This window comes from Oncorhynchus mykiss, chromosome 12, assembly GCF_057628025.1.
Source record: "Oncorhynchus mykiss isolate SJ-2025 chromosome 12, ASM5762802v1, whole genome shotgun sequence".
In the NCBI taxonomy this organism is placed as follows: Eukaryota; Metazoa; Chordata; class Actinopteri; order Salmoniformes; family Salmonidae; genus Oncorhynchus; species Oncorhynchus mykiss.
In genome coordinates, this window is record NC_143033.1 from 91109041 (window position 1) to 91137039 (window position 27999).

The following is a 27999-nucleotide window of genomic DNA, read 5'->3' on the forward strand; positions in this document are numbered from 1 at the left end:
ATGGTGGGTCTCAATGAGACCTGTTGTAGCTAGTAGAACACTGACAGGTCACAAGAGCATAACCGCACCACTGTGTGTTTCAGTAAAAAACTAACATTATGTTCATTTCAAATGAAGCTTTACTAAACATCTCAACATATTCTCATTTCAGTATGTACAATAGTGTTGTAAACTTCAGTATGGTTTAATAGAACATTTTTACAGAGTAATATGAATTGAAAGGAAATAAACTTTGACAAACATAATCTTTAAGCATGACATTTACAAATGGCCTGGTAGAGTTAAGTGAACTGGTAACGTCAAGATAATGATACTCATTGTACATTGCGTTTCATCATTGAAGGGTAAACTATACATACAAATCTGTTTTGGTTGCCTGTACCCTAAGTGAGGTATCATTGTTGGATGCATCAAAGGTTTGCAAGTAAGAGCATCATTTTAAATGAGGCTTAAATAACTTTGAGTTAAAAGGTGAAATAAGTATCACATCATAATTAACTCTTTACCCAAGGAGAAGAAAAAGGATTCTGTGTACAAAGTCTTTGTAATAGAGGTTCATCATCCAATGTAATACTGTCCCAATGTAATACTGTCCCAATGTAATACTGTCCCAATGGAAATGCTGTAAACAGGGTCTGGTATTAGATTGACTTGACAGATAATGATAGATAGTTACACATTTGGTTTTTAGATCTACAGTACCATTGAAAACACAAGTCAAAAGTCAAAAGAAAAGGATTGTCAACCCTGATAAAGAAATGTTTTGTTGCTTAGTTGGGTGGTCACAAGAATAATCAAAGCTACGTACACTTATTGCAATAAATACACTTTTCTTACGGTATCTTAAGCATGCACACACACACACACACACACACGCACACACACACACACACACACACACACACACACACACACAAACCTACACACACACACACACACACACACACAAAAACCTACACACACACACACAAACCTACACACACACACACACACAAACCTACACACACACACACACACACACACACACACACACACACACACACACACACACACACACACACCTACACACACACACACAAACCTACACACACACACACACACACACACACACACACACACACACACACACACACACACACACACACACACACACACACACACACACACACACACACACACACACACACACACACACTGGTCAGAAACAGGTTGGTTATAAATCCTTTGTATAATCCATTGTAACATGAGTCTCCTCACACAGAGGTATCAAGTCATCAACGTCCTTTGGTCTACTTACTATGTGACATGTATCATGATCTCCTGGTTCATGTACTTTACACTGGCAAAACAATGAGTTCTTACATTATTCTTACATGTAGCAACATACACATATTGGAACTGAAACGACAGCTTTATATCATGTTCCATAAAATACCAAAAAATGCCAATATTTTGTATAATGCATACCATGTCACAAGTCAAAGTGGTAACCTAGAACCCCTGTTCCCTCATTGAGAAATGTAATGTCAGTCTTGTGTTTCCTGTCTTGATGAAAGCAGTGTCCTCTCCACATGTTTTAAAGTAATAATTTTCATCCTTTGGCTTGATTTCCATGTAACATTGGTGGACGGCTCAGTCCCATCCAAAGTCTCGTCCAGTCATCCGGTAGAACCTGAGGTTGAATGGCCTGTAGAAGTCCCTGAGCCTCTGCAGTACCTCTGGTGAGATCTGTGGATGAGGCCTTCCTTTGGACTTCCCCAGACACCGGGGCCTGCTGCTTCCCTCTGGCTTCTTCAGACAGGGGAATCCCTTAGTCTGGTTGAAGTAAAAGTGCTTGTCGCTCACCACCCTCTTCAGACCCAGGAAGTCCTGCACCCGGCCCATCTCCCCCGCCGGGTCGGACACCAGCCGCTCGCCGCTGACAAACAGGAAGTGAGATAAGGGGAAGTGCTGGAGCCAGTTCTCCAGGTGCTTGGCGTACAGGCCGATGCGCACGGCGCTCCACGAGGTGTCGACCAATCCCGTAGAAGTATTCTTGAGGGCCAGGCTCTGGAAAGAGGGGAGGCCGGGTTGTTTGGACAGCGTCTGGGTATAGTCGGAGATTGCCCGGGTCACGGGGTCGCGGACGACTACAATGAGCTTGGTGTGGCAGTTCATGGTGCAGAGGCGACGAGGAGCCTCCTTGGTCACAAAGTAGCTGGGCGTCTTCTCCATGGTGATCTGACCTTCCAGGGTCCGAGGCATCAGGTTCCTGACAACAGACATGGAGAATAATCAGTTACTGTCCTTCACTCAACAACATGACACTATGCAGTGTCATAAAGAGCTGGAACACTGATTCATAATATACTGTACATTGGATATGATTCTTACATCTGTGTGTTTTTACAGAAATAGAGAAGACATTACAGATATACCATTTTAGATACACATCTTTGTCTGAGCCAGATATACGTCCTTCAAGTTCAAATCTTTGTCCATTTCTTTTTAGTGGAACTATTTCATTTCCAAAAATACTATTTTCCTCTACAAGCTCAGGTATGAAAAATTGCATTCTTAACTGCCACAAATCCAGCACTGTATACCTAAATTAAACCTTCTCCAAAACAGTAATGATTAAAAGAGTACAGTCTATGTTTATGAACCAGTCCCCAGCCCATCCCAGTCCTGGTATAGGAGCCATGGGAAACTGGGAGGCCGCAGAGCCAATATGGATCTGATGAGCCAAAGCCACAAGAACCACTTAACAGCAATTTCCTTAAGACTTCCTTCTCCAGTCCCCTGTCCTCCCCCTTTCCTGCACCGCAGAGTGATGTGTTCCCCCCGCAGGCAGGCTCTGTGAAGAATCTAGCAATACCAGACGAAACAAATTCAGGACGACTATGAAACACAAGGCTAGCTAAGCTGCTTAGCTCAGTTTCACCGCCTTTCTCACAGCTACTTTTAGTCTTAGATCATAGACAACCTCTGGTGAGAGATACTGAATACTGGAAAGAGATACAACACATAGAGTCCCAATGCTGTCCTGTAGGCAAAGATGTAACTGAGGTGTCATAAGAAACTGTTCCATAAGAAACAGTCTAGATTGAGTTCAGTCAGAAGAATAAGCCTCTGTCACCTCTCTCAGCATCTGTTCTCCTATCTGTTCTGTGAATGTTCTGACATGGCTGTTTGCCTCAACAACAACACCAAAATCAAGTTCAGTGAAGTTTACTATCAAGCTAAAGTATAAATCTGTCGATATTCCCTTGAGCAAGGCACTTAACCCTAATTGCTCCAGGGTTGCCGTTGATAATGGCTGATCTCTGGCTCTGACTCCACTCTCAGAGGGTGTCTCGGGGGTGGGATATGCAAAAAACAAACTTGTATACTACAAATGTAAGCACCCACCTAATTATTAATTATCTTATCTACTGTACTGTACTGTACTGACCAAGGAAAACTCCTAGCTCTATTGTCTATAATTCTGCTTCATCAGATGAATAAATTCTGTTAAATGCCTTGTGTGTCTGGTCTCGGGGATTTGTGGGTAATGTATGGAGACGGTCCAATCCTCTACTGACGTCTGAGGCCGCTGTTTTGTGGTGAGAATGAATTCAGGGAACAAATTGTTTTACTTAACAAAGGATGAGAAGAAATGTTAGTTTATAGCAAATACTTTTCCATCCATCCATCCACATCATAAGCCTACAGATGTAGGATCTTAATTTGAGTCAGTTTGCTACAGCAGGAAAATAATCCTGGAGCAACAGTATGTGAATTATTACGTGGAATATAACTAATGGACATTTTTGTTGGGGTTCATCCATTTAAGGTAAGGGAAAATCAAGTCTGAGTTTATCAGAAGCTTCAGAAGCCTTTTTAAACCTTAAATACACTCCAAGTTTTACATTTCCTGCATTGCAGGAAAGTTATCCTGCAACAAGGTGACCAAATTAAGATCCTACTTCTGAATAGTCTGTTATTCTTACGGAGACCATATTGTGGCTTTACTGAAAATAAACAACTTCAACACATACTCTATGGACAGCCAGCACTTGAAAAAGTCAGTTTGTTTTTTATGAAAAGTCTTGAAGATTCGCCAAAACAATAATGGAGAATGACAGGAGTCCTTTCAATTGCTTCTATGATTGACAACAGATGAAGCGCCCATCAAATGAAGTTCAAAGAGTTCGTCCAAACAATGTAGGATCCTAGTTTAATTTTGCCAGTTATTCCCCAGCAGGACTCTGGCAGTGGTTGCTGACTGACTTTGACGATGGTTCAGAGACTTTGACGACAGTTCAGAGATGTTTCTGGGTAAATCAAACTGTTCATTAGGCCTTGTGTCTGCTGCCAGACATGACATGGCACTAAAACAGAATGGTTTAGCTTAACTATAGTTGGATTGAAAACCAAACCAAGAAAGGAGGGAAGCGAATCAAACTAATAAGTCATCTCAAACAGATTATAGTCATGATAAACACAGATGACCTCAGTGACCTCTGTACATTTAATATTTTATTTAAAAGACTTTTCAAAATGCTATTATATTTAAGTAATTGATAGCATGGGCATCATCTTGGTTGGCTTTTGAGGACTAACAGTGATTTAACTCCTCTCAATATTCTCTCTATAACATTTTTTTGACTTTAACGTAGTTGATTTACTAGGTGGATCAATACCTTCAGCCCTGTTGACATTCTAGAGAGCTTCAACAATCTCTAAAGGCTCAAATCATACAGACAACAGAGTGGAGCAACAACATGACCCCTTATTAGCCCTGAGCTAAGCACTGGTTCACAATAGTTCAAAGTGTCATCTGTAGTCAAAGTACAGGGGTATTGTAGACTAGGTCTCTTGTAATTGCAGGTGGACAGACTAGAGCAGTGGTACTGTAACACCAGTGGAGGCTGCTGAGGGGAGGACGGCTCATAATAATGTCTGGAACGGAGCAAACACTGCAGCATTATACTCAGCCAATGTCTTTTCTGTTTACATGTAGCAAATAAACACGTCCCATTTATGATTAACATCCCAAAATGTTCATCACCTGTCCTGTCTCTCTGTCCCCAGTCCTGCTCTGCCAGATCGATGTGTCTGTCTCTGTATATCTGTGATGACAACAGATACGGCAGGACAGTGACAACAGATATGGAGGTGATGATGTTGGTTGGGTGGCTCTTCTGTCTGTCTCCTGTCTGGCCTTGGGTGTCTCCCCTCGTAAGTGATGTTTGTCATTGCTGTAATTGGCCATAAGGACATCTCCTTCCATAGTTATAAATAGTTAATGTGATGCCCCTTCTCGCCACCTTCCCCAGGTCCCTATCTATCCCCCCTCACAATCTGCCTCATCATTACACAATCAATAAGAGCCACTCTCTCCCTATTATCAATGTCTTTGTGTGCCTTAAGTGTCAAGCACAATCAATATGAATCTGTAGAATATTGGGACATGTGCTTCAAAGGACATTCTTCTAAATTAAAAACAAGGAACAGCAATCGTCCAGCTAACTATAACGTAGTTTAGTTTAAGAGCTAGCTAAATCATAGAGTAGCCCGAGAGCTAGTTAAAAGTGTAGCCCAGGAGCTAACTAAAACTGTACCCCAAGAGCTAGCTAAAACATAGCGTAGCCCGAGAGCTAGTTAAAAGTGTAGCCCAGGAGCTAACTAAAACTGTACCCTAAGAGTACATCTATGTCTGACTGTTACAGCACTTGGAAAGGGAGCAACAGGGCGAGGTAGAGTTCTCTATTTGGGGCTTTCTTGGAGAGCTTTGCTGAGCTAGCCACATTAGCTAGTGGGTCCCCGCTGTTAGAGGATGTGGGTATTTTACCCTGAAGTGATATGCTTCTGATTATACGACTGATATGTAGCAACCAATCCGGAGCGGAGCGTAAAACCCCCCGCGGCTAGGATGTGGCTGACACATTTCCTGCCTTCACGATCATAACCCTGTAAAGTACTGGTACTACTACTACTACACAACATACTGTGCCTTCCTGGAAGAAAAACATGGGAAGTTTTCTGTCTATGGAAACGTGAATTGTTAAGACTTCACTGAATTAAGAATCATGACTGTACCAAAATGTTTCTAATATCAATAGTCAAGAAACACTATTTATTTGTATAAACCTCACACCATTCTGCTTTAGAAGTGTAAAGTAATCATAATGCCTACGCTTTACTCAGAGGCAGAAGAGAAGCTGATTGAAATGGACGTTGGAGGAACTGCTCACTGGGCATATTGAGCACAGAGCTTGTTGGAAGTAGTCTCTAAGTATTCAGGGCCCATATTCACAGAATCTCAAAGTAAGAGTGCTGATCTAGGATCAGATCCCCCCTGCCCATAAAATCTTATTCATTAAGATCTGAAAGCCAAAACTTATCCTCGATCAGCATTCCTTCTCTGAGACGCTTTTTGAATATGGACTCAGAACTCTGCCTGTGAGATCCAATTAGACTGAAAATCAGCCTCATAAAAGAGGAAGGAGAGCAAACAGCAAGCTGAAGAAAACAACAACTCCCAGCAGCCCTGCTGTGCACAGAGGGTGTCGGACAGAGACAGACAGACGGCCTAGGGGACAGGCAGGGCAGGGCTGTCTGGCTGACTGTGGAAACCTTTCCCACCATGCAGTGCTTCCTGCCTCTCTGGATAGCTTGATAGCATGTTGTGTACTGTATTATCCTTGAATGACATGGCACAATATCAGGCTTAAACCTGGAACATTTTAGGTTTAATGACTGTTATGTGATGTTATGTAAATTACATTGACATTCTAAATGCACAGTGGATGTTTTGACTCTACTCTGTATAGATACTATCCAAACGTTCTTCCAGTTTAACTGCATTTCACCTACAGAATGTAAACATGTCAAAAGAGCATTTGTAGGCTTCCATTTCCCCAAAGAGAAAACACTAACTGGTCTCTGATGATGTGATTGGATGTACAGATGAAACACTACAACAGGAAACGAGACACACTGTACAAGAAGAGAGCCACCGAGCCTTTGACGTGTGTACGTGTGACAATGAAAAAATATATATATATATATTTAACCTTTATTTAACTAGGCCTAGCCATGACACCCTACTGGCGCCATGGCCGGTCCAACACTATGACACTATCAAGGATCATGGCAGGCCGACATGCTGGCGAACTGTCTCTGATGTCAGGTCTTTGTGACAGCTTCTTAAGGGACAGCTGAGCTGACCAGTCATAGTGTTGGCCTGGCTGTGGTGCCAGTAGGGTGTCATGGCTCGGGCTGTGGCGGTCATAACATTTTGTCAGCTGGTGATTGTCATGCAAATGACTGCTGGTCTCACGGTAAATTACCATTAATTAACATAAACACTTTGAGCATTTTCTGGCTTCCACACATAGCCTGATGCAGACCTTTGGAAGATCTACATTTTAAAAAGTCTAATAAATTCATGTAATATAGCCTACACCATCACAATAAATCCATTACATTTTTTAGACAGGTCTAAAGAAACATGATATGAAGAAAATGTAGTCTAGTTCAGAAGAACAGAAGGGCATACTCTAAGTTGTCTTTATGTTAGGCCCTGATCTAGTTATGCCATATGGCTCTGGGCTACACTAGTTCATTTGGCAGACAAGACTCTAATGAAGATTTGAAAAAAGTTGCATGAAAGGCATGAGCTCTGCTGTACACACTTCATCAAGGCTGTAAACACTTCATCAGTCTCTCACTCAATTTGACAAGCACTTGATAATGCCTCGAATTTCCCGGCTGCATCCACTTTGTGTGGCCATAATGCCCCCTAAAAAATCCATGCCTTTTGTGGCCAGTGGCCGTTGTGCTGAATATAATCATTATAATTCCCTTCTCCCTGCTGCGTGCAGAAGCACCTCTCACAGTAAGTAAGGTGGTCGGGTCTTTCTCACAGGCTACAAGTCAAGACCGACACATCGGGGACGGAACTGCATGGGTCCTTATTCAATTCTGAGGCGCATATTGAAGATATTGGAAGAACTGTCCACATTTACTTTTCATCAGCCAACAAGATGAGTAGGCCTAACGAACAGCAAACGCACTAGCTTATGTCAATCTACTATCCCCCATAGTACACAAGTTGACCTATTGTACTCTGTGCCAGAAATAAATATTCCAAACATAGTCTGGGACTGTTGTCAGATGTGATTGATAACAAATTAATACAACCACTACCATAAAGTTTTTAAGCAATGAGAACGTTTAGCTTAAAATGTTGATAAACTATTAGGCTATTTCCTCACATTATAAGAGCAGCAATGTGCACAAGGCAGTAGGCAAAAAGCGCATGTTCAGTTTGCAGGATAACCACAAATGAGATTATGCATGTAATGCTTTTATTATAAAGGTGTGTTTTTATGGTGAAAGTTATCTTCCCCAAACTTGAAACTCCGTTCAAACTCTACACCTGTTGTGAAGTGGATGAATGTGCATAATTTTAAGACGTTATTTGGCCACTTTAGCTGTGATAAAAACCTTAACAAAACATATTGGCCTATGGGCTAGGCTACATGAGGTGTGATACTGACCTTATTAAAACATATAGGCCTATGGGCTGGGCTACATGAGGTGTGATACTGACCTTATTAAAACATATAGGCCTATGGGCTGGGCTACATGAGGTGTGATACTGACCTTATTAAAACATATAGGCCTATGGGCTGGGCTACATGAGGTGTGATACTGACCTTATTAAAACATATAGGCCTATGGGCTGGGCTACATGAGGTGTGATACTGACCTTATTAAAACATATAGGCCTATGGGCTAGGCTACATGAGGTGTGATACTGACCTTATTAAAACATATAGGCCTATGGGCTAGGCTACATGAGGTGTGATACTGACCTTATCAAAACATATAGGCCTATGGGCTAGGCTACATGAGGTATGATACTGACCTTATTAAAACTTATAGACCTATGGGCTAGGCTACATGAGGTATGATACTGACCTTATTAAAACATATAGGCCTATGGGCTAGGCTACATGAGGTGTGATACTGACCTTATTAAAACTTATAGACCTATGGGCTAGGCTACATGAGGTGTGATACTGACCTTATTAAAACATATAGGCCTATGGGCTAGGCTACATGAGGTATGATACTGACCTTATTAAAACTTATAGACCTATGGGCTAGGCTACATGAGGTATGATACTGACCTTATTAAAACATATAGGCCTATGGGCTGGGCTACATGAGGTATGATACTGACCTTATTAAAACATATAGGCCTATGGGCTGGGCTACATGAGGTGTGATACTGACCTTATTAAAACATATAGACCTATGGGCTGGGCTACATGAGGTATGATACTGACCTTATCAAAACATATAGGCCTATGGGCTGGGCTACATGAGGTGTGATACTGACCTTATTAAAACATATAGACCTATGGGCTGGGCTACATGAGGTGTGATACTGACCTTATTAAAACATATAGGCCTATGGGCTGGGCTACATGAGGTGTGATACTGACCTTATTAAAACATATAGGCCTATGGGCTGGGCTACATGAGGTATGATACTGACCTTATTAAAACATATAGGCCTATGGGCTGGGCTACATGAGGTGTGATACTGACCTTATTAAAACATATAGGCCTATGGGCTGGGCTACATGAGGTGTGATACTGACCTTATTAAAACATATAGGCCTATGGGCTAGGCTACATGAGGTGTGCGACTATGATTTGAAAAAGTCGCACAAAAAAGCATGTGCTGTTTGCTTTAAGCTGGTGATAATATATCATTCAATATATCAAGTGATAGGCTAATATTGTCACCCATCACACTATTCTTGATTTAATCTTGTCATATACCAAATAATAAGTGCGTGAAATGTGTCATGACTCTATATGGTCACCGTGACAGCGCTAGTCATGGCCACCAGACGCCTACAGTGTTGGGGCAACACATGGTGCAAAACACCATGGCCTAAGAATTGGCAGGGCTGCTGAGATTGAACCCCATCACTAGCCAAGCAATAAACAACATTCTGGACCAGTCTCAGTAAAGACCAGAACACACAGAGCTGTAGCGATGGAGCCAGAGTTGGGGGTGCCCCCATGATTGCACAACTGAGAATTAACCATGAACCCACCCACACATCCGTACCATATCACTCTACCCTCTCTGTCCCTCTCCCTCCAACCACTCTATCAAATGACTCTATCAAATGCTATGGAGCCAGAGACCAGGGGTGCCAATGTTTGATATCCCCATACCACATACACATCCACATCACTGCACTCCCCCCCCTTTCCCCCTCCCCCATTACATTATATGATGCTGGGGGTGCAATGTCTGAGTAATCTGAATCACAGCAACATGCACACATGCACACACACATCCTCACCACTGGTGCCTTGACTCCCCCTGCCCCCTCGCCCCCCATGACACTCTATCAAACACTATGGAGTCAGAGACAGTCTCAAAGATACAGTAACACTACCCACACACCCCAGACACAGCCTCACATCCACACCACTTCTACACCCCCTCCCTCCCTCCCTCCCAGCCTCCCTCCCTCCCTCCCTCCACACACACACACACACACACACACACACACACACACACACACACACACACACACACACACACTATGCTATGAAGCACCAGAAAGGCCAGGACACCAGGATCTGATGTGTCTCAGAGACGTAGTTAGTGTCTCACGGGAGGTGGATGCCTGTGGATTCACAGTGTGCCTCCCATCAGGCTCCACTGCCCACAACCACCCATACTCAGACAGGAAGAGGAAAATAATGGTTATACATAATATATAGTAGAGTAGGGGGAAGTATCTACACCAGAGCTTGGGACTAACAGGTTCTATTTAAAAAAATATGATTCTGAAGGTAATTACAACATTAATTGGGGGTATTTAGAGCATTATATAGGTAGATAACATTGAACAGAACAAGGCTATGTCAATAACTACATTTTGACAAAAATGCATATTGAACCGTATAGTCCCAAGCTCTTGTAACAGGCTCCTCAAACAAGAGTAGGATACCATTATCATAGGTGTGATGGAGAGGAGATGGACTTGCCGAATCTGTAAAAAAAAAGAAATGTGTGCGTGTGTGTCGTGCACATGCGTAGGCTTCTCTTTTACAGATGAAGTGCAGTGGAGCCCATTACTAATTAGTGACTAGAATAGAAGAGCCCAATCATAATGAAGTATCATCACAGGGTCTGAGGTCAACGATGCATCGCCGGAGAGTTTTCTGGGGAAGGGCTAATGGCTTCAACATTTACACACATTAAAGTACATAGACCAAGCAATCAAAAACCATGTAGCCGCTGTCAGACCTGGGCTCAAATACTATTTGAAATCTTTCAAATACTTTAAGCGTTTGTTTTAGACTGCCCACGATTGCCAGGCGGGCGGGGCTTGGACTTTTGGGACCTTTCTATTGGTTCAATTGCAACAGGCAAGGTTAATGAGACACAAATAAAGTATTTCAAATGATTTTGAATAGCATTTGCACCCAGGTTTGGCCTCTGTTTTTGTAGGACGCCAACGGTCAAGTCCATGACATGCTGCTGCCATTCTATATTCAAATGTACATACATATGAAAGTTATCTTTACAAACGTACACTTACAAGATTTGTACGTTACTGCATCCAGCTCTCGTATGATTGAGAACTTGAAACAGTTTGATTACGTGTGACAAAGCCATTGGCCCGTGAGCCCTCAGGGTAATTTCAGCTTATTTCCATTAAACGTTTTTCAGCGTTTTTAACCTAACATTATTCTTTGTGGGGATGGCAGAGAAGCCATGCATGACAACCCAAGGCATCTGAAACATTTAATTTTGGCCTGTCGAAGCGAGCTATTATTTCTCCTCACAAACACACTTCTCCTTCCTACTCCTGACTGACTGACTGACTTCTTTTTACTGCTGGGAGTGCAGCTAAAACGGCAAAGCGTTCTGATGTCTCCTCAGTACTTTCTGGGATCGCTTAAAATGGACCACAATGCATCTCAAATGATTATAATTCCCACCATATGGGGTGTGAGTATAGGGCCTAGTAGCCTACCATATCCCAATGATGCCACCCCACCCCCACCTCCACCTTACCTCCAACCCACCCAGGCCCAACACTATTAAAACACTATGCAACTGAACGCTACAGCCACTTCCTGTTCTGTTTGCAACTGAACGCCACAGCCACTCCTGGTCTGTTAGACAACTCAACACGGCATTCAGCCTCTACTTATCATTAATGGCCCAAGGGCAGGACAGTGAGGGAATGAGGTGTGGGGAAAATCCCCTTTACTCTAATGGAAAATCAGGCTTGCGTACTGTACTGTAATAATGGGTTACTTTTATAGTCCGTTTTATACATTGTCTGGACTGAGAGTGATGCTGTGAGATTTTGTGTTCTACCTTAAAATACAGTAATAGTATGTTTTTATAAGTTTAGCAGAGTTAAATCATTGTTGTGTAAGATTTAAAGAAGAAAAAACCCTTAATTGATTTGGAATTTGTATTTAATTAAAATGTTTTCATATTTTATAAACAATACAAAACATACACATACAATCGCCAACATAATACAAACATCAACTATATGACATCTGCCCAGACCCACTAGCACACACCCCCATCTCCAGCACCCGCATCACTTTCCGCCAAATGGCCTCAAACTGCACCATTTGTTTCTCTCCGGAGCCCACGCACTTTCAATATTTAAATAATAAATCATTACATTTTTACATTGTGTTAATGATGGCGGATTGATTGATTCCCAAGTTTTTAGCCCATATGCCATATGTCTTGAGATATGCAGACAGACGGGTTAAAAGTAAGTTGACATTGTAATACTTATAACAGACAACTTTTTACCTCTGCTCCCAACTTCCGGATTTTATAGCATTCCCAGAAAACATGGATTACTGAGTCATTATTAGTTTTACACACAGAATTTCTTATTCGGTACTAATGCTATGATCAAGCCTCATGGATTGATGCAGTGAGTGGCCTACAGTACCTTTTTCATGTGTAGAGATGGTGTAGCAGTGTGCTAAACAGCCCATTTAAACTGTGTTTGGCTTCCATAATGGTCATTGCAATAGATATTTTAACATGTGGTTGATAACACCAATGAGCATATCACTGATAACAACAATAACCAACAAGGACAGTGAAAACCCACCTGTTGTAATCATCACGTCCATATTGTTGTGAATTGTTAGATACTACTTCACTGTTGGAGCTAGGAACACAAGCATTTCGCTACATCCGCAATAACATCTGCTAAATATGTGTATGTGACCAATACAATTTGATTTGATTTGATTACTACATTACTTAATTGATGGCACTTTGTGAGCCTGTGGGATTTCCAGTAGTATTGACATTTCCCCGTGCGCTTATGCCATTGCCCTGAAAGGATTAATACTATAATTTAATTGCAATCCGATTGGCTGAGGCCTTCGGTGTCAGGGGTAAAGGTCAGCCAATTGACAAGCTGTCCAAATATTGATGACATCACTTGCATATTGGAGTTTTCCTGAAATTGAAATGCAGTAATGATCTTTTCATGAATCACGCAGTATCATCATTGCGCACATTAACTGACTGGCTGAGTACTGTATGCTTGATTGTATTCATACACAGTACAAATCATGATAAGAGGACATGCACATTCAACAACTTGCCTACTGTATGTTTTTAGAATATCTTTCTGTATGAAAGCAATATGAAAAATAAGTGGAGATCCATTTTGTCTAGTTAAAACTTCTTTGGGCTGAGATCCCACTAACGGGATCGATATGACAACAGCCAGTGAAAGTGCAGGACGCCAAAATTCAAAACAACAGAAATCCCATAATTAAAATTCCTCAAACATACAAGTATTGTACACCATTTTAAAGATACACTTCTTGTTAATCTCATCACAGTGTCCAATTTCAAAAGGGCTTTACAGCGAAAGCAAACCAAATGATTGTGTTAGGTCAGAGCCAAGTCACAGAAAAACACAGCCATTTTTCCAGCCAAAGACATGAGTCACAAAAAGCAGAAATAGAGATAAATTAATCACTAACCTTTGAGGATCTTCATCAGATGACACTCATAGGACTTCATGTTACACAATACATGTATGTTTTGTTTGATAAAGTTCATATTTATATAAAAAAATCTCAGTTTCCATGGGCGCGTTACGTTCAGTAGTTCCAAAACATCCGGTGATTTTGCAGAGAGCCACATCAATTTACAGAAATACTCATAATAAACATTGATAAAAGATACAACTATTATGCACGGAATTATAGATACACTTCTCCTTAATGCAAACACTGTGTCCGATTTCAAAAAAACTTTACGGAAAAAGCACACCATTCTATAATCTGAGTACGAGACCAAAACAACCCAAACAGATATCCGCCATGTTGGAGTCAACAGAAATCAGAAATAGCATTATAAATATTCACTTACCTTTGATGATCTTCATCAGAATGCACTCCCAGGAATCCCAGTTCCACAATAAATGTTTGTTTTGTTCGATATTGTCCATAATTTATGTCCAAATACCTCCTTTTGTTAGCGCGTTCAGTTCACAAATCCAAATTCATGACGTGCGATCACTAGGAGCAGACGAAAAGTCAAAAAGTTCCATTACAGTCTGTAGAAGTATATCAAACGATGCATAGAATCAATCTTTAGGATGTTTTTAACATAAATCTTCAATAATGTTCCAATTGGAGAATTCCTTTGTCTTCAGAAATTCAATGGAACAGAGCTCACTCTCACGTGAACGAGCTTGGCCAGCTCTTGGCTCTTTGGCAGACCTCTGACTCATTCCCCTCTCATTCGCCCCCACTTTGACCAATATCCCACTGTATCTTTGATAGGCAATGAGTTGAAAACCTACAAACCTCAGATTTACCACTTCCTGGTTGGATTTATTCTCAGGTTTTTGCCTGCCATTTGAGTTCTGTTATACTCACAGACATCATTCAAACAGTTTTTAGAAACTTCAGAGTGTTTTCTATCCAAATAATATGCATATCTTAGCTTCTGGGACTGAGTAGCAGGCAGTTTACTCTGGGCACCTCTGGGCACCTTATTAATCCAAGCTACTCAATACTGCCCCCAGCCATAAGAAGTTATTAAGATACTACGGCTGAGTTTACACAGGCAGCCCAATTCTGATCTTTTGTTGAATTATTGGTCTTTTGACACTTTTATGGTCCAGATGTCCGACTGGACTGTAGCTCTTCTGATGTGATGTCTGACTGGGTTTGATCCCAACCCAAATAAATCTCCTCTCTGGCTCAGAGGCATACATGAAGAAGCTACTCTCATGTAATCTACTGTCTGGGTGAAACATGTCAGAAGGCACTGACTTACGGATGGACTTTGTCAACGACGTCACACATCTTGAGGCCAGCTTGCAGGCTTTGAAACATGGCACTAATTTACACTGTATGAAATTTCACTTCATATTCAGTGGTCCTATTCACAAGAGGGTCCTCTTTTGGAGGAATATGTGTGACATTCTTGCTGGGATTTGAGAAGTTAGGAGGTGTGTGTGTGTGTGTGTGTATGTGTTGGGGAAGGGAGGGGAGGGGAGGGGAGGGGTAGCAGGAGAAAGCAAAAAAGTAGAAAAGCATGTTTCATACAATTTGGTTTATTGATACAGTATAACTCAATAGGATAGAATTCCATGATCTCTCTTGATCCATCTGTCTTAAATCAAGTCTTTAAGGCGGTGTCACACTGGTATACACAATGATTTAGTGGTTTGTAATATTTGTTAGTCATCAATCCATTAATCAAATTGAAAAGTGAATAGGAGTATTTTCTACCATCAGCCTTTCCAAGAAGTCTGTTTTCTCCCAGTCCCTCCCTGCTTTTCCCGTAGAGGTGTTTACATGCCATCTAAATGACAAATGTTTTCCCCCCAGAATGAGCCAACGAGGCATTTTGTCATTTATATACAATAAAGATCCAAAACATTCATAAGAAAGCAGAAAAACAAATTAGTTCATTATAAAGTCTTCAACAACAGGAGGCCGATCTATAAAAACAGTGACAACTCATGTACTTCATTGTGCCCATGTCGCGGGGACATAAGCATAACAATCCATGCCATTGTGCCACGGAAAGTTGAGGTTTGCCGGTTTTCCTGTTTCAACTGTGTCTGGTGTGGCTCTCACAGGGCCCATATGAAAAACATTGGACCTAAGTCTATTTAAACCCATGAAACAACACAGAAAGTCATTAAATCCCCCTTTTGATTCTGATGGGACCATTCTGTGGCTTTTTCTAGTTCAGTAATGTCTGTAAGCACACATGCAAACTACACAGACACACAAGCAATCACACACTCACAAGCATAGAAGCACGCATGGATGTACCGTTCGCACGCACGCACGCACACACACACACACACACACACACACACACACACACACACACACACACACACACACACACACACACACACACACACACACACACACACACTCACACAAAAGCTCCGGAAAGCTGAGGAAAAGAGCTGGCAAGAGTCACAGAGAGAAGTCAGTGGAAAACACTTAAAAGAGGTCTGAGCCGTTTTGTCTTATAGCAGAAGATGATTTTTGGAAGACAATGCGTGGGATGGGATTGTGTGTGTGTGTGTATTAAGTCTCTCCAGTATGCATATTGCCCCTGTATGTCCCTGTGGTTGACAGTCATAAATGATAAGGTTTTTTATGACAGTGCACGAGCAGTCCCTCTCCCACTCTATTAGAATCAGATGCAGTCATCATATTTCACTGTCCAGGACACATGGCTCCAGTCATATTATCACACTGCACTGTTGTCAGCTCCCCCAACTGTCTCTCTGTCCATAATCATGTGTCTCTCTGTCAATGACAACGCACTTGGTCCCAAATCTGCATGAGGCAAAGGGTCACACAATGTAGATAAGTTACAGTTGTAGATAAAACATTTATACAGTCTTTTACAATCCCTTTGGCACTAATTTCAGAACCGTGTGGTCATTTTTCAAAACTCTAGACACAAAACTCAAAACGGTCATCACTTGTAACACAGGCTGTCCAATGTTCAGAACATTGTGCATTCATATCTTTAAAGAAACCTTGCACTTGCAGAATCATTGTTTCAAATAACTCATTTATCATGAAATACCATAGGAACATTCATTTAGATCATCCTCACACAAGATACCGATAGTTTCACTGTGTAGTTGTTTGTACAATCATTAAATATTGTAGTACAAAATATGTGATACATGTTTCATGATGCTACTACACGTAAGTACATCACTGTAAAAGGACTGGTAAAGAAAATACTACAGACACAGTGGAATCATTGAACAAAATCTGAAATTTATTGATGAAATACAATAACATCACTCAGGTTTCTTTGAATCAAAGCAAAAATAATTAGCTATAAAAAAAGAAAAAAACTACAGTAAAACATCAACTGCAGTGTTCCTCACCTGGCTTACTGTAAAACATCACTGCAGTGTTCCTCACCTGGCTTACTGTAAAACATCACTGCAGTGTTCCTCACCTGGCTTACTGTAAAACATCACTGTAGTGTTCCTCACCTGGCTTACTGTAAAACATCACTGTAGTGTTCCTCACCTGGCTTACTGTAAAACATCACTGCAGTGTTCCTCACCTGGCTTACTGTAAAACATCACTGTAGTGTTCCTCACCTGGCTTACTGTAAAACATCACTGTAGTGTTCCTCACCTGGCTTACTGTAAAACATCACTGCAGTGTTCCTCACCTGGCTTACTGTAAAACATCACTGTAGTGTTCCTCACCTGGCTTACTGTAAAACATCACTGCAGTGTTCCTCACCTGGCTTACTGTAAAACATCACTGTAGTGTTCCTCACCTGGCTTACTGTAAAACATCACTGTAGTGTTCCTCACCTGGCTTACTGTAAAACATCACTGCAGTGTTCCTCACCTGGCTTACTGTAAAACATCACTGTAGTGTTCCTCACCTGGCTTACTGTAAAACATCACTGCAGTGTTCCTCACCTGGCTTACTGTAAAACATCACTGTAGTGTTCCTCACCTGGCTTACTGTAAAACATCACTGCAGTGTTCCTCACCTGGCTTACTGTAAAACATCACTGTAGTGTTCCTCACCTGGCTTACTGTAAAACATCACTGCAGTGTTCCTCACCTGGCTTACTGTAAAACATCACTGCAGTGTTCCTCACCTGGCTTACTGTAAAACATCACTGCAGTGTTCCTCACCTGGCTTACTGTAAAACATCACTGTAGTGTTCCTCACCTGGCTTACTGTAAAACATCACTGCAGTGTTCCTCACCTGGCTTACTGTAAAACATCACTGCAGTGTTCCTTACCTGGCTTACTGTAAAAAGCTAAACAAACAATTTATTACTGTACTTCTATATTTCCCTCAACCTTGTCTTGTGGATTTGGCCACAGGTTCTCATCCACATCACAATGGATGTTTTCATTAGCCAAATATCTTGGGAAGAATCTTCAGGCATGGCGAATCCAGGCCTGACACTGGTCTGCCGTGATGTCATTGCATGGTGAATCCAGGCCTGACACTGGTCTGCCGTGATGTCATTGCATGGTGAATCCAGGCCTGACACTGGTCTGCCGTGATGTCATTGCATGGTGAATCCAGGCCTGACACTGGTCTGCCGTGATGTCATTGCATGGTGAATCCAGGCCTGACACTGGTCTGCCGTGATGTCATTGCATGGTGAATCCAGGCCTGACACTGGTCTGCCGTGATGTCATTGCATGGTGAATCCAGGCCTGACACTGGTCTGCTGTGATGTCATTGCATGGTGAATCCAGGCCTGACACTGGTCTGCCGTGATGTCATTGCATGGTGAATCCAGGCCTGACACTGGTCTGCCGTGATGTCATTGCATGGTGAATCCAGGCCTGACACTGGTCTGCCGTGATGTCATTGCATGGTGAATCCAGGCCTGACACTGGTCTGCCGTGATGTCATTGCATGGTGAATCCAGGCCTGACACTGGTCTACCGTTATGTCATTGCAGGGTGAATCCAGGCCTGACACTGGTCTGCCGTGATGTCATTGCATGGTGAATCCAGGCCTGACACTGGTCTGCTGTGATGTCATTGCATGGTGAATCCAGGCCTGACACTGGTCTGCCGTGATGTCATTGCATGGTGAATCCAGGCCTGACACTGGTCTGCCGTGATGTCATTGCATGGTGAATCCAGGCCTGACACTGGTCTGCCGTGATGTCATTGCATGGTGAATCCAGGCCTGACACTGGTCTACCGTTATGTCATTGCAGGGTGAATCCAGGCCTGACACTGGTCTGCCGTGATGTCATTGCATGGTGAATCCAGGCCTGACACTGGTCTGCTGTGATGTCATTGCATGGTGAATCCAGGCCTGACACTGGTCTGCCGTGATGTCATTGCATGGTGAATCCAGGCCTGACACTGGTCTGCAGTGATGTCATTGCATGGTGAATCCAGGCCTGACACTGGTCTGCCGTGATGTCATTGCATGGTGAATCCAGGCCTGACACTGGTCTGCCGTGATGTCATTGCATGGTGAATCCAGGCCTGACACTGGTCTGCCGTGATGTCATTGCATGGTGAATCCAGGCCTGACACTGGTCTGCTGTGATGTCATTGCATGGTGAATCCAGGCCTGACACTGGTCTGCTGTGATGTCATTGCATGGTGAATCCAGGCCTGACACTGGTCTGCCGTGATGTCATTGCATGGTGAATCCAGGCCTGACACTGGTCTGCTGTGATGTCATTGCATGGTGAATCCAGGCCTGACACTGGTCTGCCGTGATGTCATTGCATGGTGAATCCAGGCCTGACACTGGTCTGCCGTGATGTCATTGCATGGTGAATCCAGGCCTGACACTGGTCTGCCGTGATGTCATTGTATGGTGAATCCAGGCCTGACACTGGTCTGCCGTGATGTCATTGCATGGTGAATCCAGGCCTGACACTGGTCTGCCGTGATGTCATTGTATGGTGAATCCAGGCCTGACACTGGTCTGCCGTGATGTCATTGCATGGTGAATCCAGGCCTGACACTGGTCTGCCGTGATGTCATTGCATGGTGAATCCAGGCCTGACACTGGTCTGCCGTGATGTCATTGCATGTGTCATCCATGGCCTGGAGAAGGGTGACTTGTTCGTGAGGGCGCCTATCATATACCTTCCACCTCCATGTGGAGAAAAAATCCTCAATCGGGTTTTAGGAAAGGAGAGTATGGCGTGGTAACTACTCCTTTCCCTGTACTTACAGGGTGGTAAATTGTGGATGGGCCTGAAACCGTGCTTGCACCATTTGAGCATGGTGGAACCTGACATTATCCCACACAATGACATAGGCCATGCCATCAACTCTACATACCTGATTTAGCCCATCAACGAAGGTTACATTTGAACAGCAAATCATGTGGCTGCCTGCAACTCAATATGTAGAGTAGAGAGCTTAAGTTGTTGTTCGACCTAACATTAGAATGGGCAAGATGCGTAATCTAAGAAACTTTGACCATGGTATGATTGTTGATGCCACACATGGTGATTCTAGCATCTCAGAAACAGCTGCCTTCCTGGGATTTTTATGCACTACAGTCTCTAGAGTTTACAGAGAATGGTGCGATAAACAAAACACATTCAGTGAGCAACAGTTCTGTGGGCAAAAACACCTTGTTAATGAGAGAGGTCAGAGGAGAATGTCCAGACTCATTCAAGCTAACAGAAATGCCACAAATGCTCAAATAACAGTCGTTTAAAACAGTGGTGTGCAGAAGGGCATCTCTTAACGTACAACACCGTGAATAATTCAGGCTGTTGTGGAGGCAAAAGGGGGTCCTACCCACTACTAGATATGTGTACATAATAAAGTGGCCAGTGAGTATACAGTGATGTCAAATCTGAAAACATGGTCTGGAAAAGTGGTAAATGGGACCATAGAAACATTGTCTGATAAAGAATGATGATGAAATATTACATCCATAGATAATGTAGTCCAATTGGTTCATGTTCCACGGTAATTGGTGTCAATGGATCTCGTTATCCTGAAACATTCATGATCTAAACATGGAATATTGTTTGTCAGTTTCCATAAAACTATGCATTAAGAGTAATGCAACAGTTACTTATCATTTTGAGCAGTTGTAGCAATTGATAGTTAGATCATTGTAATGAAATGAATAGACAGTCATTTCAGATGTGTGAATTGCATTTTGAAATGGTAATACTTTGATGCTAAGTTGTGTCATTTTGAACAGGCAGGTGATTTTAGTTCAATGAACAAATTATCTTAGCTTTATGTGTATTGTATCCAAGCAATTGGAAAAAGTGTTAGAGCTTTGAAAAATGTGCATTTTGATCATTGGTTGTGAGTTTTGTGTCTAGAGTTTTGAAAAATGACATCAAGGTTCCGAAATTAGTGCCAAATTGATTGTAAAAAACTGTAATATTGTTCTCGTTTTAAAGCATTTCAAAGCTATACTTTTAGTTTATTATATTCCAATACAATAAGCGAGATTCACAGGCCATTTGGCGGGTAGCTAAAGCTCTGTTGACGGTATGCAGCTCTCATGTATTCTGAGAGGAAGACAGAAGTTCACACACACTCTGAGAGGAAGACAGAAGTTCACACACACTCTGAGAGGAAGACAGAAGTTCACACACACTGACATGGCAAAGCAAAGGGCTCAAGAGGAGGCTGTCACAGTGTGTGTGTGTGTGTGTGTGTGTGTGTGTGTGTGTGTGTGTGTGTGTGTGTGTGTGTGTGTGTGTGTGTGTGTGTGTGTGTGTGTGCACCCAGACGTGACAGTGTGTTGAGTTTCTGCTAACTGAGCACGGCGGGCACAGAGGGGTCAGGTGTGTTACCCTCACGGGGACCCCCAGTCAGTGACACCCAGGTGAGAGGGTTACAATTGTTCCAAATGGATGGGTTCCCACCACCAAACTGTCACTGTCCTCTCTCTGTGATCTAATGTGAATGCAAACAGATTCACTGTCTTTCACACTCTTCAAGATTCAGTGACAATAATTTCATAGCCTGGTCGCAGATCTGTTTGTACTGTCTTGCCAACTCCTATGGTCGCTGGGAGTTGGCAGGACAGCACAGACAGATCTGGGTCCAGGCTTTTTGTTTCTCTATATCTGCCATTGTACTGTATATGATAACAATAACTGTTCTGCAATAGGAAAACAATGCACCGTGAAGAAGAAAGGAATAACTCTTGTTTAATCCATTCTTATGTTCCTTCCCTGCTTGTCCTATCACCTTGTTTTCACCCTTCCATCTTCCTTTCACCGGCCCCAAAGTGTTGCCCCGTTAGTCTATTCAGCAGCATCTTCTGACAAAACACTGAATAGCAAGCAATGATTATGATCTTATTACATCCCACATAACTGATGTAGCTGAGCATTACAGAATGGTTCTGGTAACATATGTACTGTAGCTGAGCATTACAGAATGGTTCTGGTAACATACGTACTGTAGCTGAGCACTACAGAATGGTTCTGGTAACATACGTACCGTAGCTGAGCATTACAGAATGGTTCTGGTAACATACGTACTGTAGCTGAGCACTACAGAATGGTTCTGGTAACATACGTACCGTAGCTGAGCATTACAGAATGGTTCTGGTAACATATGTACCGTAGCTGAGCACCACAGAATGGTACTGGTAACATACGTACCGTAGCTGAGCATTACAGAATGGTTCTGGTAACATTCGTACTGTAGCTGAGCACTACAGAATGGTTCTGGTAACATATGTACCGTAGCTGAGCACTACAGAATGGTTCTGGTAACATACGTACCGTAGCTGAGCACTACAGAATGGTCCTGGTAACATACATACCGTAGCTGAGCATTACAGAATGGTTCTGGTAACATACGTACCGTAGCTGAGCACTACAGAATGGTTCTGGTAACATACGTACTGTAGCTGAGCATCACAGAATGGTTCTGGTAACATACGTACTGTAGCTGAGCACTACAGAATGGTTCTGGTAACATACGTACCGTAGCTGAGCATCACAGAATGGTTCTGGTAACATAGGTACCGTAGCTGAGCACTACAGAATGGTTCTGGTAACATACATACCGTACCTGAGCACTACAGAATGGTTCTGGTAACATACGTACCGTAGCTGAGCACTACAGAATGGTTCTGGTAACATACATACCGTAGCTGAGCACTACAGAATGGTTCTGGTAACATACGTACTGTAGCTGAGCACTACAGAATGGTTCTGGTAACATACGTACTGTAGCTGAGCACTACAGAATGGTTCTGGTAACATACGTACTGTAGCTGAGCACTACAGAATGGTTCTGGTAACATACGTACCGTAGCTGAGTATCACAGAATGGTTCTGGTAACATACGTACCGTAGCTGAGCACTACAGAATGGTTCTGGTAACATACATACCGTAGCTGAGCATCACAGAATGGTTCTGGTAACATAGGTACCGTAGCTGAGCACTACAGAATGGTTCTGGTAACATACATACCGTACCTGAGCACTACAGAATGGTTCTGGTAACATACGTACCGTAGCTGAGCACTACAGAATGGTTCTGGTAACATACATACCGTAGCTGAGCACTACAGAATGGTTCTGGTAACATACGTACTGTAGCTGAGCACTACAGAATGGTTCTGGTAACATACGTACTGTAGCTGAGCACTACAGAATGGTTCTGGTAACATACGTACTGTAGCTGAGCACTACAGAATGGTTCTGGTAACATACGTACCGTAGCTGAGTATCACAGAATGGTTCTGGTAACATACGTACCGTAGCTGAGCACTACAGAATGGTTCTGGTAACATACATACCGTAGCTGAGCATCACAGAATGGTTCTGGTAACATACGTACTGTAGCTGAGCACTACAGAATGGTTCTGGTAACATACGTACCGTAGCTGAGCACTACAGAATGGTTCTGGTAACATACATACCGTAGCTGAGCACTACAGAATGGTTCTGGTAACATACGTACTGTAGCTGAGCACTACAGAATGGTTCTGGTAACATACCAGCTGAGCACTAGCGTTTGTATAATTTCATCAACTGTCTGTTCAAACAATGTGTTGCTCATGACATCACTTATGTGACTGAATACTGTTTCTAGTTTCCGTGGCCACATCTGCATGTGATTGTGATGGTGTTGTGCCTGCTACAGCCCCGGCAATTAAAACACACATAGTACCACACTACCCTGCCCTGCCTCCTGGAAACCAGTGCTGTCACAGATATTATACATAAACACTTCATCTCCTTCATCTGCCACTCTTAATGAACAGAGAGAGAGAGAGGGCAGGAGGGATGGAGGGAGGGGGGAATGCAGGGAGGGAGGGAGAGAGAGAGAGGGGGGGGGGGGGGGGGTACCAGCAGCATGCTAAAATGATCAGTGGCAGAAGTGTTTCCATGTGTTCGTATGTTTTAAGTTTAAATGCTGCTAAAAAGATTTGGAAAAAATAATTAAAATATTAAAGTACAGATGAGAATTTCACGCTCACTCTCTCTGCTGTCTCTCACTTTCTTTTTCAAACTCAAACGATCTGTTATCAAATGTTACAATTGTCTTGTTTTTCAGTCAGGGGCAAACTCCAACACTCAGACATCATTTACTAATGAAGCATGTGTGTTTAGTGAATCTGCCAGATCGGAGGCAGTAGGGATGACCAGGGATGTTCTCTTGAGTGTGTGTGAATTTAACAATTTTTCTGTCCTGCTAAGCATTCAACATGTAATGAGTATTTTTGGATGTCAGGGGAAATATGAAATATGAAGTAAAAAGTACTATATTTTCTTTAGGAATGTAGTGAAGTAAAAGTACTATATTTTCTTTAGGAATGTAGTGAAGTAAAAGTAAAAGTTGTCAAAAATATAAATATTAAAGTAAAGTACAGATATAAAAAAAAAAACGTAGTCGTAGTACTTTAAAGCATTTTTACTGAAGTACTTTTACAACACTGCGTACTTGCTATATTTCGAGCACATGACACGCTCCCAACAGTTGTCCCCCTTGAAGCAGGGCAGTGTGAACAGAATTGTCTTGTTGAGCCAACACTCCTACAGTATAATTCTTACAGTAAGCATTTCACTGTTGGATTCCACGCATGTGACAGATAAAAATGAATTTGATTTAAATGGTAATAGAAGAGCAATGTTTTTGAAACAGCTGAAATGTGTAGACATTTTCCTAATATTTGAAACTTGTTTTATTGAGTTTTTACCTGAAATTGCCTTAACAGCCTGAAATAGTTTTCCTGGGGCCCAGAGTTTTTCCTGATCTGGTAGTAGGGCTAGCCTAGCCAACTTCAGGCCCTAGTTGTAGTAATAAATCAGCTGTAAACAAAATATTTATATGGGTTATGATGGGACCAGATCATTTTTCTAATCAGGTCATATGGTTTTTAAAAGAAAACTTCTGGACAAACTCCTGACACTGGGGAGGATGAAAACATCAAAACCCTATTCATAAAATGTCTCAGAGTAGGAGTGCTGATCTATGATCAGTTTAGCTTTTAGATCATAATGAATAACATTACATGGACAGAGGGAACCTGGTCCTAGATCAGCGCTTCTAGGCGCTGTCAAACAGTCTCTCTCCTCAGCTATGACATTCTCCAGCAGGATCCTCCAGTCCAGACATCTGAAGGTAATCAGAACCTCCAGCCTTCTCTAGCTCCATAGGCCTGCAGTAAGGCAGGTAAAGGGCCATCAACATCCATATCCCTGCAATAGGGTTGCTAGGGCCATAATTACACCCCAATTACAGCTATGGTCAGCTGCGTCATCTATTACCAGCAGATCCTATCACCTCCAAAGTAGCTACAGTGCCTGGGTGGAGATTTGACTATATATGTCAAAACATTATATGTTTCAGCCTGTATCACACTGTGGCTGTATTCACTCTTGGCCAAATACAAAATCAAACTACTGCAAAGAAATGTATATCTTCCATTGAGACCAATTCCTGCTGTATATGAAGTATAGACGATGAGGTAGGCCTGCTTATTGATTCCACCCTCTTTACCTACAAAGATGAGACTGTAACATTTAAGTTAACATTTAACATTTGAGTCATTTAGCAGATGCGCTTATCCATAGCGACTTACAGTTAAACTTACAATACCGTAGCTAGGTGGGACAACCTCAGTCATAGTAAGTACATTATTCCTCAATAAATCAGCAAGGTCACAGCAAGTAAGGAGGAAAAAGTCAGGTGAAAGCCTATGATCATTCAAGAGGACATGGGCTTTTAATGGGAGTGCACCATTCCATTCCAATAGAATAGACATGGATTGTATGTTAATATGGGATGTCATGTTGAACTGAAGAAATTGTGTTTAAAACATTGTCATGATGATTAACAACACCCCAGGGACTTATAACCTCTTCATCTACATCAAGTCAGACAGGGTTGTATTGACACATACACACGCTCACACACAGACACACACACACACAGTACTTGATATCTGACTGTCAATGTGCAAATATCTATGTATGTTATTGACAAGACCTTCAGCAGAGTTCTTCACAGGTGAATAGCTTCCCCAGGGGAGAACACTGCTCCTCATCTACCTGTCATCCTATCTCCATTCATCATCCTAAAGGGGCTGAGGTGTCATCTTTCTCCAAGGCTCAACATGCAGCTTCAACTGAAACTGTTGTGAACAGTACAAATGCTACTAAATGATATGTTAGATGTTTGTATTGCAACAGATTTGATATGTATGAAAAGCAGCCCCGGCCCCAAATTCACAGATTCGATTCAAGATATCGCAATATCAGAGTAGGCTAGAATGGTTTTTACTGGCGCTGATAAACACTCCATGGACATTGTAAAGTAGCAGAATATGTGCCTTACCTGTACCACTCAAGTCCTTTCTCGTAGAACCTGTCGAAAAAGTGAGGTTCTGCCCCGACAGCTCTCACGTCCGGATGAATCCGTAGGAACTCCAGCAGAGCGCGCGTTCCGCCTTTCTTCACACCGATTATGATGGCTTGTGGGAACTTCTTACTCTCAAATGTGTTGGACACCGGGATGCCGTTAGCAGCTAGATTTTCCTTGGTGCTCTCCGGTATCTCTTGTGGGAGCAGTCCGCCTTCAACCCACTGTAGCTTGGCGACCTGTTCGTCTGCACGGTGGAGTGCGGCGCCCGTTGAAGTGTCTGTCCTGTTCCAAGGAGTCGGTGCGCCCGGCTGGTGAGGATAGAGTCGAGCTGACGGTCGCAGGTTATCGTACGTACGGTCCGATATATCATAGTCTCTGTTTACAGTGTGATGGTCGAACATCTGTCTCGGCGCGGAGTCACATAATCCGGTAAAACAGTAGAAGAAATAGGTGAAAATCACGACCATGGTAAAACACACGGATACTTTGGACAGCGCCTTTCCAAAGTTGAGCCTTGTTCTACAGCCCACACTACATCCCATGAGTCGCTGTCCTGTTCGGTGAGCAAGGAGCAAAATGTTGTCAGCATACTACTTTTCCTTACGTTGAGTAGCCTAACTGTTCTCTATAAACCTATTTCCTGAATGCTGAAAACTGTAGCAGTTTCATAATCATAACACCCCAAAATTGGAGCATTGTCGTCGAACTTATCAAGGTTATCCTCATACCGTTGTCACGCATCATTACACAAGACAGAAAACGGGTCTTAAACCTTTTTAAACAAGCATTTGTCATTCTGCATGGCTCAATACTTCAATTTTCATTGAGTAATGATCCCACTGCCTTGCTGTGCACTCAAGTCAGCTCTGGTGATCTCCCATGCACGGTTTCCCCTCTCCTTCAAAGATTGCTGACACACCCAACAATCTCTACCCTTCCCTTCTCCAGCAATGGACAACATGCCCCATGAGACGTCTAGCAGCATTCAATGGTGTAAGCTATTGTCAACTACTGGTTCTTTATTCTACTGTACTTGTTATACACCTCTCTTCATCCTTCCAGACCTGGGTGTGTAATAAGCAT

General features: G+C 42.5%; 1 protein-coding gene across 1 annotated transcript; it reads right to left on the bottom strand.

Annotated features, from left to right (window-relative positions):
- Nucleotides 1–101: 101 nt before the first annotated feature.
- LOC110485232 (heparan sulfate glucosamine 3-O-sulfotransferase 6-like) lies at nt 102–27993 on the bottom strand. Its single transcript, XM_021556291.3, has 2 exons — nt 26890–27993; nt 102–2251 (listed from the first exon to the last, which is right to left on the bottom strand). The coding sequence occupies exons 1-2, from the start codon at nt 27456–27458 to the stop codon at nt 1633–1635; spliced, it is 1188 nt and encodes a 395-aa protein (XP_021411966.3). The 5' UTR covers nt 27459–27993; the 3' UTR covers nt 102–1632.
- Between the last annotated feature and the right edge of the window lie 6 nt (nt 27994–27999).